Source organism: Colletotrichum costaricense, assembly GCF_030867565.1.
Source record: "Colletotrichum costaricense strain IMI 309622 chromosome Unknown Scaffold_1.1, whole genome shotgun sequence".
In the NCBI taxonomy this organism is placed as follows: Eukaryota; Fungi; Ascomycota; class Sordariomycetes; order Glomerellales; family Glomerellaceae; genus Colletotrichum; species Colletotrichum costaricense.
In genome coordinates, this window is record NW_026848230.1 from 347752 (window position 1) to 360115 (window position 12364).

The 12364-nt window shown below is 52.4% G+C and overlaps 5 protein-coding genes across 5 annotated transcripts; 2 read left to right on the forward strand and 3 right to left on the reverse strand.

Moving 5' to 3' along the window:
* Positions 1-618: 618 nt before the first annotated feature.
* Positions 619-3117, reverse strand: CCOS01_00137 (uncharacterized protein; the record flags this gene model as incomplete). Its single annotated transcript, XM_060448334.1, has 6 exons — positions 619-1163; positions 2002-2197; positions 2274-2366; positions 2617-2709; positions 2800-3011; positions 3063-3117. 6 exons carry the CDS (start codon positions 3115-3117, stop codon positions 619-621), a joined length of 1194 nt encoding a protein of 397 aa, XP_060319772.1.
* A 549-nt stretch (positions 3118-3666) lies between these two features.
* On the reverse strand, positions 3667-4041 carry CCOS01_00138 (uncharacterized protein; the record flags this gene model as incomplete). Its single annotated transcript, XM_060448335.1, has 2 exons — positions 3667-3684; positions 3793-4041. The coding sequence occupies 2 exons, from the start codon at positions 4039-4041 to the stop codon at positions 3667-3669; spliced, it is 267 nt and encodes an 88-aa protein (XP_060319773.1).
* A 707-nt stretch (positions 4042-4748) lies between these two features.
* On the reverse strand, positions 4749-6061 carry CCOS01_00139 (uncharacterized protein; the record flags this gene model as incomplete). The annotated part of the gene is made up of 2 exons (XM_060448336.1): positions 4749-5393; positions 5735-6061. The coding sequence occupies 2 exons, from the start codon at positions 6059-6061 to the stop codon at positions 4749-4751; spliced, it is 972 nt and encodes a 323-aa protein (XP_060319774.1).
* A 1121-nt stretch (positions 6062-7182) lies between these two features.
* On the forward strand, positions 7183-7874 carry CCOS01_00140 (uncharacterized protein; the record flags this gene model as incomplete). The annotated part of the gene is made up of 3 exons (XM_060448337.1): positions 7183-7270; positions 7302-7695; positions 7757-7874. Coding segments are annotated over 3 exons (600 nt in total), but the record flags the coding sequence as incomplete, so codon positions are not given.
* Positions 7875-8135: 261 nt separating this feature from the next.
* On the forward strand, positions 8136-11746 carry CCOS01_00141 (potassium/sodium efflux P-type ATPase; the record flags this gene model as incomplete). Its single annotated transcript, XM_060448338.1, has 3 exons — positions 8136-8539; positions 8657-9265; positions 9322-11746. The coding sequence occupies 3 exons, from the start codon at positions 8136-8138 to the stop codon at positions 11744-11746; spliced, it is 3438 nt and encodes a 1145-aa protein (XP_060319776.1).
* Between the last annotated feature and the right edge of the window lie 618 nt (positions 11747-12364).

The window sequence follows — 12364 nt, forward strand, 5'->3', positions numbered from 1 at the left end:
TGATTATACTTAGTTTCAGCAACAGGATTGCTCAAAGTCCGCCAAGTCCGCCTCTCGGCAGTCATGCTACATGCAGTGTCACAATTGCGTTCAGCTGTGACTGCCACAGCCACATTTTGGCTTCACTGAGAGGGACTTCAGTTGAAAGTCCGCAAAACCTGTCGGACTTTGTCAAATGCTACGGACTTGAATCTGAGCTATGGAGCTACGATGTCTATGTTTACAACCTACACAGGTATGACCTTGTGACACGGAGGGGTTTCTGCAAATAGAATTCTAAGCCCAGAGAGCGACTGAGAGAAGCAGCAATCTCTCAATAATGTTTCAATACATGATACATTCATTGATATCTACCTATCAATAACGGAGTAGTCATCGAAACATTACTTGCGACAGGGTTAGTGCAAGTTGATGGTGGCTGATTTAGCATAGGTACCTTTCGCGGGGACCGCATCGAACATGGGATTAATGGCTGGTGGAAAAGCCTCGTGTAGTCGCCAACATCTTGACCGGTGCCGACTGACGCGCATCCATCCGGACGACCATATCTAGACTTTGATATCCATCCTCTCAGATGCCACCAATCTCGTTCAGAAGCGGTTCGTCGAAGAGGGTCTATCAGCCGTGGAGCGGAGGTTGATCTTCCGGAATGTCATCTCCAATTCCATTATTCTCATTCCACTCATCGGGAGCCTCAAACGTCTCATCCGAGATCCAGTTTCTCGAATGAGGAGGTCGAATAGGTTGACGATCATTAGGCAACCAGTACGCCTTGCGATAGCCATTGAGAAGGTTCATGCCCTCCTCCTTGACATCGCTCCACTCGCACATGTCCCAGTGCCAGACGGCGAGGTCGATCCACTGGATGCTGTTATCGCACTGGTGCTTCTTGCACTCGTCCAAAGCTTTGCCGAAGCTGATCCAGTCCGGCGTGTGTGCGGCGGTTTTCGCGCACCATTCGCCGGCGAGCTTTGGGAGCGTGGCGCCTTTGATGCGCCATTGTGTTTCTCCAATGCAGTATTGGATGCAAGTGGGGAGTCTGTCGATTCTGACGTGGCGTGCGCTGGTACGTTTGGGGGGTTTGGCGAAGACTGCCATGGGGGCGAGAAGAATAGCGAGGGTAGTTGACAGCTTCATGCTTGCGGTTGCGTGGGTGTACGTAGCTGTGTATGTGAATGAATGGATGGCTGTGAGTAGATTCTCTTGATACGTTAGTTATACCCCTGACAGGATGGAAAGGAGTATATGTACCTTGTCCAATGTGGTGCAATGGGTGAAAGCCAAGACCAGTGTGGTATGAGGGAGATGAGAATGAGATGAAGCATGGGTGGGAAGAAAGCTCCAATGTCATATTTACGCTGAGGCTATCTCCGGAAGCCAACATCGAAAGGAAGTTCGTGGAAGCGGAGTGGTAAGGTTGAAGGTTTCAGGGAGTGGGCACGCTGGACATCACGGAGTCGAAGGCTTTGCGTTTCGGAGATACCATGAGTAGAGGAAAATACCTGACAGTAGTTTGATTCAAAGCTCGGGTTATTTGATAAACATTCTTCGAAAGATATCAAGGTGTCTATTTTATCGACTATATACAGCAGCATTTACGTGCAGTAAAATAGGCAGCAAGGTGGTAAAGAGTTACCAGCAGCTATCATATTGACGAATGTGGCGATGATTGACTTCTAGTACCATTGATGCCAGGCTCCTCCACAGACTTGCGTGAATTTTGTTGAACTCATAACATATCCATGTTAACAAACTTCCCGTGACTGCTGTGTTGCAGAATTCCAAAGTAGAGTAGAGTACGGACTGTTAGAGACGTGGAAAACCAAGCCACCAACGGCGCTGGACCTCATTTCCCTGCACAAGCCTCGAAACACACACCCTTAAAGGTCTTGTGACTTTTATCATCAGTAGTCACCGCCGAACAACAAGTCTTGTCCCTTCTCGCACACTTCTTCCCCTTACTATTTTGGCAATCATTATCAGAATTGCACATATCCTGACAAAACTGCCCATCGAACGCGCCGCAAAACGGATCGCCTTCAACAGACTCCATGCAGTCGCACAATTCGTCTTCGCCAGCACCGCAGCTTGATCCACTGACGATGGGGTCTTGACAGCTTTCGAGGAGGGAAACGCCTGCTTTGCAGGTGTGTGGTTCGAGGCAGTGGCCTGAGTGGCAGTTGAAGGTTTCAGGGCACTATTGTCGTAGTCAGTCGAACCGTCTTGTACTAAGGTAGGTATGGGTAATGGACCGTGTTGGGGAAGAGCCTCACCTTGTTTCCGCATTTGCTGCAGTTCATGGGATCGCTCTGAAATGTGTCGTTGGGTAGGCACTCGGAGTTGCAGCACGTCGTGCCCTTGCCGCACTAGTAAAGTCCAATTAGCCTTCGATACTAAACCGCGATACTTGCATCTACAAGATGGGCTGGGCTTTACGTCGAGGGTGACTTGCCTTGGTACCGCACTTTCCGCAATTTTTGCCATCACTCTGCAACTGCGTCGTGCTCATACACTTGGAATCGCAACAAGCTTGACCTTCGTCACACTAAAGAAAATGAGTAAATGATTGGGAACGTCGATTTTATGAGGAGAAGATGCAGCGGAATATCCACGTACCCTGACGCCGCATTTGCCACAATTGTTGACATCGGCCTGAAAGTTGTTCTCGGGGACGCACTTCGAAGTACAACAGCTTTCCTTTTCGCCGCACTTTAGTGTTCAACATGTCAGTCCAAATACCGCATATCTGGCTACAAGGTAAAAAGGATGTATGCAAGTTATGTAGACAATAACACCTACCTTGTTCCCACACTTCCCACAATTATTGACGTCAGTGGACGTATCGACACACTCGGCCGTCTCCCGAGTCTTGCAAAACATCTTGGGCTTCTCGCATGTCTGGCAGAGCGTATCACAGTTCGGGAAGACGAGTTTGAGCGGTAGACAGAGTACTGAGCAAAGGGCAGGAAGCTCGTCGGTGGATATGGTGTCTTGAAAGAGCTCTTGAGCATCTGGAAAGTGTATTAGTTTTTGTCCAAGTGAGGATATTGCGCAGGACTTACAGCTCACCGTCCTGGCGATGAGAAGACAGAGTGCTGTGGATTTGGGGATTCTCATTTTCACTGCTGCAAGTTGGCAACCTGGCAGTATCTTCACTATCCTGGCCCTTTCTAGTGAGGGAAGGTACGTAGGTATCGGTCAATGGCATTGGAGACTGGTTGAATACATCTGCACACCTTATATAACGGACATACTTGCGCAACTCTTAGCGTTCTGACCGACTTTTCCTTTGTGGCGTCAGGTATTACACCGTAGAACAGATTCGTAAGTGCAATGTTGACCATGAAATAAGTTGCACCGTACTCTGGAAACCATCTACCTTGAGCAACGCATCCGGAAGGCGCAACTAAGCTCTGTTGCGATGCTTTACTGGGCAAGCGACAAATGTCTCGACGCTTGTCGAACCCAGGAGCTTCAGCAATGATCAGTGGCCAATAGAGACGAGTTGTACCAGTCAACAAGTATCACATGAACTGGCCAATAGTCTCAGATAATGTTACTCAATCAATAATCTGGGGTGATTCTCGGCTTGGACGGTTAAACAAAAGCCAATGGCTCACAAGCTTCATACCCCATCGGCAATCTAGCAATCTAACAAGACCTATATCAAAGACTTGTTGACAGATAAGGTGTGGCAACGCAATGGAACCAAGCATGTAGATCTATAGCTCAATCTGTTTTCCCTCTTGCTGGATTTCAGCTGATCGCCTAATCTTGGCAAAGCCGTTTTACAACCTTTTGATCTGGCCGTTGGTCAGCTTCGCCAAGGCCAAGAATATCCCAAGAGCACCAAGCCTTGGATAAAGTCACAGGTGGAGAGGAGGGCGTCGGCGCAGTAAAGGACCCCTCAAAGCAGCTGCGGTCTGGTCCTTTGAGAGATCCTTCATCTTCTGATCGAGTTACGACTCGGTGGGTACTCGTCTCTGCTGCTTTATGTATGATGACGGCGCTGCGGCCAAGCGTCAAAGGCAAGGTATACATTCTGCATGCCTCCAACCCCGCAGGACCGGCAGACAGACGCTTGGGAATGGGATTAATTCCATCATCCAAGACGTGGGTACATGCATAGTGCCGTAATACAAGCTCATGGGAGGTGGGAGGATAAGCAAAGGTCAAGCTTCGCGTGGACCATTCCGCGAACGAGGAAAGGGTAAGACGGGCAAACGGATAGCTAGAGGCTTAGGTCATGACTGCAGTACCGACTATCATCGCAAGCGAGTTGTTGCTGTAGTGACCACCCTCAAAGTGTGTTTGTGATGGGCGAGCATGCTGCCACCCACCGGCTAGGTGTCTCATCCCAGCTATGTTGCTACAAACGTGCGAGCAACGTATTGTTTTCTCCAAGAGAAAAGTGACTTACGCTAATAGCGCCATAGGGGAAAACCGACAATTAGAGTCTAACATAGGCCGTTCCGAGGGGTTGGTTCGGGACGATGGCCGGTGGCGCGAGATGACGGCATGGAGAGTGTCAGTGAGCATGATTTGGATTCTTTACGAAGCTATACACGAACCCGATCTGTGGTTTCGACAACACCAGGGACCACGGCGACGGCTTGGCGAAATAGTTTCGTTGCCAAGAACATGCGAGGAAGAACTAGTGGTGTTCTGGCCTGAGCGAGCGTGGAACGAGAGAACCGAGGGGCTCAAAGGGGGGGGGGGGGAGGGCGCTCTGGGTTGAACCTCCTACGTCACTTGGCCCGGTCCACACCATCTTGCGCGGTCGCGAGAAGCCAAGCGCTTGGCAACTCCACCGAGAAGATTGTGACCTTGTCAGACCACACAATGTTGCACTTGGTGAACAAGAATGACAAGAATTGGAAACTTGAGCTCGGCGTTGGCGAGGACGTCGGTTTGAAGCAGTTCGGATAAGGAAGGGGGAGTACACTAGCCGCCGGGGGCGATAATTCGATCTCGGATGCCTCGTGCGCATATACGGGCGCCGAGCGCGGGGTGATGGGCGACAGACAGCACAGATGAGGAAAACCGACAGAAGGGATCAGCATTGCGCTTGGATCGTCGACGCAACCCCTCCATGTGTGCGATGTAATGTCTCTCGTCCCCTCGTTCTGGTCTGTGTGTGATGGGTGGTTTGGTAGTGCGAGCTGCGATCCTGTGTCCTCGGGTTGCGGGCTGCAGGCTTCGGGGCCGTGAGTGGTCAATTGACGGCGATGTGGGATTATGGGGTCAATGGGGATTTTCTGGGGTCTAGAATGCCTGGGCCCAGCTTCGGTCATCCCACGTCGGAGCTGATCCAACGTCGTTGAGTCGTAGGACAAGAACCGCCAAGGGCCGCCAAGTAGAGCCGGCGCAAACGGAGTCGCAATGGTGGGTAGCTAGGTCCTGACTGTAGTCATGCCATGGTAGGTATATGATACGCGCGAAGCATGGACAGGAGGCCGTAGGTAGAATACTTGTCGCCTTGCCAGTTGATCAGGATGGGTCTACTTCTAGAGGATTCGGTATTGATGGTATGTAGGCTGGGCACGACTGCCAGAAACCCACATTCCAGCGTGAGTGAATGGTTGTACGGATAGCGGTTGCAGAAATGGCAGGATGGCTATTGCATTCCTCGCTTGCAGTCGGAATAGACTTGCTTTTTTCGTATGCCCATGCCCGGGGCGGCACGGCGACGTTCGCCGGCAATCGTTGTCCGGAGGCTGGAGAGGTTTCCTACGTCGCCCGCGCCGGCGGCTCGCCATCGAACCCCGGTCCACCTTGAAGGTCCTTCCGTCCAAGTCTGCCTAGCCAGACCTTTTGATACGCAAGCTGGTGTTAGATGGTGTGAAAGATAGTGTACGACCGACGGCGCGGACGAACTGGTGTGGTAAAGGTCGAAATCTTGGCAGCGGACGGAGTTGGGCGAAAAGTGATTGAAAGTGGCGTGCCATCCGGTGTCGCCATCTCGCTCCGCCCGGCGGAACGCGAAGTCAGCGTCGGGCTCCGGCTTTCTTCGGGTTCGGTGATGGATTCGACGACGTGTTGGGTTGCAAGCATCTTCCATACGAAGAAGACTGATCAGCTGACGCGTAGGGAGGGTACACGTGATATCAAAGCTTGTGAAGAGTCAGAGCAGAGCCTCTCTCAGCCTTAGCACTCGGAGATATACGATGACTGGGTTTGGCATGTCGTTCCGGGGTGCAAGTAGGAGTTCGGCATCTGGAGAGGCGGCGTTGTTGAAAGGATCACGTTGTTTCGGGGTCTTTTTTTTGTTGAGGTGAAGCCGGGAGTTGTTCCATTTGGGTGTACCTCCCCATTCGTATCCAGGCAAGTACCTATGCGTGGCCGGGAAGGTGCAACGCAAACGGCCAAACAAAAACGAACATGACACAGCAGCGTATAGGCGTCCAGTCCCAGCGGCTCTCAGGCTCTCAGGGCAGCCAAGGCGCCATGATTCGCCCCCTTGCAACCAACTTACGGCGGATAGTCGCGGCGAGTCCGCTGAGGTGCGTAAGTACCAAGGCTGTGCATCTTGGCTGGTAAGATACCTCCACCCGCTGTAACCAGGTACTGTGGTATCTGGACCAGCTGGAGGCAAAAGCCAAGAGAGAAGGAATCCAGTGGCCAAGAGATGACAGGCCAATCACACAACATGCTCGTGCAAAAGACCCCATATAAAATGTGGAAATGTCTGTGCGTCTGGTTCGAGCAAGTCCAGTAGCACGTGATGCATGCCCCCATGGCGCAGTTGAGACTGTCCATTGGTTTATCGCATCAAATAACTTTATTCGCCGAGAGGCGGCCAATGGCGTCACTGACATGAAATGGGTTCGTTCCATTCCATTGCCTTCGCAGCGAGAAAAGCTGCAGAGTCACACTCAATTTTTAAATATGTGTGCACGCTAAAAACTTTCTATCTGTTTGCAGCTGCAATGGCCTGTTCGTTTTATAGTCATGTTTCTGCTGTTTTGCATGGAGGCTCCAATGGCAGAACACCGTCCTCCTGCTACTGCAGCTCACGATCTGTTGGCCGCTTGACACAACTGGCCCATATGAGTAAGCAAATGCCATACCTCCAGTCTCTCATGATGAAGTTCCATTCTTTCGATAAGATGTCATAGAGAAACAACCTGCAACCTGCCTTGATATATCAATGAGTAAGGCAAGAGAGTAAATACATACTCACATTGCGTACCCCCGGGCCTCCCTCCGGCCCTTCTCTCCAGAGTTCCTTCCTTCTCCAGCGCCCCCTGCTCTTTCCCTACCTTAATCCATGCCCCACCACCGGACCCCACTCCCTCTGGGTGCCCCACTTCCGTCCACGCCGCTTCCTTCCGCCAAGAGCTCCGCCAAGGTCATCGTCACCCGAGGACCACCACCCAACCGGACCGTCTTTGCTCTCAGTCTCTCATTTTTTTCCTGCCTTTTCCAATTCCAAACCAAACTTCTCAGGAAACTGGAACGGTCTCCAAAAGCCAAGAAGCTCACCACCCGCCAAGTTCAGCCAAGTCAAGCTTCCATGTCTACCGCCTTGGTACAACCACCAACGCCCAATCACACACTTTCAGTCGGCACAATGACCGAATGCCTTTTTTCTTTTGCAAGCTCTCGTGCCAATGTTCCCTTCACGACAACGCCCCTCTACGAAGGGGAAGGGGGGCGTGTTATCATATGCCCAGACCTTGGCATCTTTCCCAGCTTTTTCTTTCTCTTTCTTTCACTTCCCCAGTCTGACGCTGATAACCTTGTGGGTTACGAGGCACAAGCTTCCAAACTTTTCGAAACCCTGCGCATTTCTAAGTCTACCAGTCTCCCGGCTGTCAGTCTATAAAGGTAGCCTTGTCCCCCCCTCCAACCTTTGTCATCTCAAACTCTAGATCTGTCGGTCAGATAGCTTTCCCTCTCCTTCCTTCCAACCACACAACGGAAGAAGAAGCTTTTCCAAGGTTACCAAGCCAACCATCAACCATCCTCTCTGACCTCATCCGCGAGTGAGAGGCATCATCACTACAACCGCCTATCTCCAGCTTCGATTTGGCAAGTTCTACAGCTGATTCAAGCTTCTCTCCACCTACCACCCCGATCGTGAATGGAAACATCCTACATCGCATCAACGTCGCCAGCTCAGACACGACACAATGTCTGGTGACTACCCAAAACACCCCTTCTTGCTGACGGTCCAAGAGACCGCGCAGGCGCTCGGAGTTGACCCCGACAAGGGATTGTCTTCGCAGCAAGTCCAGCAGGCTTCGGACAAGTACCCTCCCAATGAGTTCGAAGTTGGCGAGTCGGTGCCATGGTACACAATTCTTAGCAAGCAGTTGTTCAATGCCATGGTGCTCGTTCTCGTCTTCGCCATGATTCTGAGTTTCGCCATCAACGACTACATCGAGGGCGGCGTTCTTGCCTTCGTCATTGTCGCCAACGTCACCATTGGTTTCTGGCAGGAATACCGTGCCGAGAAACAGATGGATGCTCTCCGCACTCTTTCTGCCCCCTCTGCCAACGTTCTCCGCGACGGAAAGACCAAAGTTATTCCCAAGTAAGTATGCACAACGCGTCAACGCGCGGTCCCCCCCGCTTCCTCTCATCTTGGCTCTCTTGGCTCTTAGCCGCCTTGCTTGTTTTCCCTTGGCAAACATGCTAACCGTTGCAACAGCGCTGAAGTCGTCCCTGGTGACATCATTCTTCTCAAGATGGGTGATACAGTGCCTGCCGACATGCGCATGTTCGAGGCTATGAACCTGTCTTGCGATGAGCAGTCTCTTACCGGTGAAGCTCAACCCGTCGATAAGACCACCGAAGCCAACATCATGGTCCCTGGCTCTGAGAAGAAAGCCACGGAAGAGGGCGAAGTCGGTATCGGTGACCGCCTCAACATCGCATACGCCACAACAATCGTTCGCAAGGGCCGTGGTCGCGGTATTGTGGTTGCTACTGGCATGCAGACCGAGGTCGGCAAGATCGCTGCATCTACTCAAAAGAAGACGCGCAAGCCCGGTCGCTCCATGAACTACAAGAAGTACGGCAAGCGTCAGCCCGTTGTTGGTCTCTCTAGACGTGTCTACGATGCTGTTGGCAAGTTCTTGGGTCTCACTGAGGGTACCCCTCTGCAGAAGAAGCTGGCCGCTCTGGCCTACCTTCTTTTCGGTTGTGCCATCATCCTGGCCATCATTGTCTTCGCTGCTCACAAGTTCGATGTTACTGGCGAAGTCATCATCTATGCCGTTTCTCTCGGTATTGCCATCATCCCGGAATCTCTCGTCGCGTAAGTCCTAAGTACTTCTTTGCCAATCAAAGTTACCACTAACAGTAGCCTAACAGTGTCCTCACTATCACAATGGTTGTCGCCGTGACGGTCATGCGAAAGTCTAACGTCGTCGTCCGAGACCTTTCTGCTCTCGAGGCCCTTGGTGGTGTTACCAACATCTGCTCCGATAAGACTGGAACCCTTACACAGGGTGCTATGATTGTCCGCAAGGCTTGGCTTCCCTTCTCCCACACCTACACTGTCCGAGACTCGCAAAGCCCCAACGACCCGACCAAGGGTCGCGTCACCCACTCGGAGTCAAAGGAGCAGGAGAAGGTCGTCGATGAGGCCCCCAAGCGCGACTACGATCAGGAGCGATCTGCCGCTGTTCTCAAGTTCGATGTCCCCGAGGAGAAGCTTCAGAACAAGCAGCCTGCGAAGGCGCCTGAGGCTGAGAATGAGGCTGAGATGACCCCGCGCCTCAAGGCTTTCCTCCTGTCTTCCGCTCTCTGCAACCTGGCCACTGTCCGATACGATGAGGAAGAAGCCAAGTGGCAAACTACGGGCGAGCCCACAGAGATTGCTCTTCAAATCTTTTCACACCGCTTCAAGCTCGGAAAGAAGTCCCTCGAGGGCCTGGGCTGGAAACAACTTGCTGAATTCCCCTTTGACAGCTCCATCAAGCGTATGTCTGTCATCTACGACATCCCCGAGAACGACGAGACTGCCGATATCTGGAGCCCCGAGAACAGTTTGGTCTTCACCAAGGGTGCCGTCGAGCGCATCCTGGATCTCTGCACCCACATCGGCTTTGGCGAGGACAGACAGGAGCTCACCGACGCCTTGAAAGAGGACGTTCTCAGCCAGATGAACGAGTTGGCCTCCCAAGGCCAGCGAGTTCTTGCCATCGGCTGCCGCGACTGGAATGGAAAGTTTACCACCAAGCAGGCTGACGTCGCCCAGGAGAAGGAAGATGCCCTGCGTACCGAAGTTGAACAGGGTCTTACTCTTCTTGGTCTCGCTGGTATCTACGACCCTCCCCGCCGAGAGACTAAGCCATCCATCGCCGAATGTTCTTCAGCCGGTATCAAGGTCCACATGCTTACAGGCGACCACCCCGAGACAGCCAAGGCTATTGCCAAAGAAGTCGGCATCATCCCCAAGAACCTGGGTGTTCTCCCCGACGAAGTAGCCAAAGCTGTTGTGCAGAAGGCCACGGATTTCGACAAAATGACTGATGCCGAAATTGATGCCATGCCCGAGCTGCCTCTGGTCATTGCCCGTTGTGCTCCCGATACCAAGACTCGAATGATCGACGCCCTTCGTCGCCGCAACGCCTTCATGGCCATGACTGGTGATGGTGTCAACGATGCCCCTTCCTTGGCCCGTGCTGATGTCGGCATTGCCATGGGCTCTGGTTCTGATGTCGCCAAGTCGGCCTCCAAGATTGTGCTCACGGACGACAAGTTCAACTCCATCGTTTCCGCCATTCGCCAGGGTCGTCGCATGTTTGACAACATCCAGAAGTTCATTCTCCATCTTCTCAGCTCCAACGTTGGCGAAGTTATTCTTCTGTGCTGCGGTCTTGCTTTCCGCGACGGTGCCGATCTGTCCGTCTTCCCAATTTCTCCTCTTGAGATTCTCTGGATCAACATGGTTACCTCATCCTTCCCCGCCTTCGGTCTGGGTCGTGAGCAGGCTGCTTCCGACGTTATGCGCAAGCCCCCTCAGAATAAGAAGCGTGGTGTCTTTACCAACCAGATCATCATTGACATGATTGTGTATGGTATCATCATGGGCGCCTTGACCCTGGCCACTTTCATTATTGTCGTCTACGGAGCTAACGGCGGAAACCTGGGTTCCGAGTGCAATAAGACCTTCACCGAGGCTTGTAGACCCGTCTTCCGTGCCCGCGCCGCTGTCTTTGCCGAGCTCACCTGGATCATTCTCATTTCTGCCTGGGAGTTCAAGAATCTTCGCCGCTCCATGTTCCGTCTCAACCCCGACAGCAAGAGCAAGTTCCCCTTCTTCAAGGACATTTACGGCAACAAGTTCTTGTTCTGGGCCGTCATCATCGGTGCCCTGTCTGTGTTCCCTGTCATCTACATCCCGACCCTCAACACCACACTTTTCAAGCACATTGGCATCACCTGGGAGTGGGGTATTGTCGTCGGATTCACTCTCCTGTACGTCGTTGGCGTCGAGGCTTGGAAGTTCGTCAAGCGCACCTTCAACCTTCTCGACGACCACCAGGTCGTTCGCGGTGCCTTCAGCCAGGGTGGCGAAGACGAGGGCCGCGACTTCAAGAAGACCATCACCTTCAGTTCTTTCAAGAGTTGGCACTCTTTCGGCCGAAAGGATACTGGCGAGTCGACTGGCCGCCGTAGCCGCTCCCAGCACCGCACCAACACCAACCTCTCGGGCGATACCCACACTGCTGATGCTTCCCCGAGCAACAGCAATGACGAGAAGGCGCGCATGGCGGGCGGTGAGTGCTGAACGGCGCAGCCTATTTTATTGTTTTTCTGTGATTTGATTCGCAAAGAGTTAATGATACCACTGTCACGAAGAGGATTTGTCGCATAGCGCAAGATCCATGATTTGACGGCCTAGTCAGAGGAGGAAAGAGGCAGGTCGTGTTCCAGGTGGAGGATGATTGTTTTGCACCCTTGAGAGGGCTTTTACATCGTACTATGGATGAGCATCACGATGGATTGATAGACCATCCTGATCTTGATAGGCTAGACTAATAATGATCTTGAAATAATTCTCGTCTGTCCAATGCCGGTATACATTGACCCGGTTGAGTAGAAGAAGGCGGTGGCTTAAAGTCCACATGTACACATCATGCATGAACAACTTACATCCCCAGATCCGCTTGGAGTGTCATGCGGGAAACAATTGGTCCTTGTGAAAAAGGCTTTCATACAATTGCTGTATGATTTCGTAGATAACAAAAGGATAAATCACCAGCGGAAGGGTGGGCAAGTGCTCATACTTCGAGAGCCCAGGTACTATCACACCGGTACCCGCGGAGGTGTACCCGACCAGTCACCGGTCAGCGGGCACGGGGTTGGCCCGACTGGGAAACGGTGGCTGACGGCCGGCGAGGTGAAT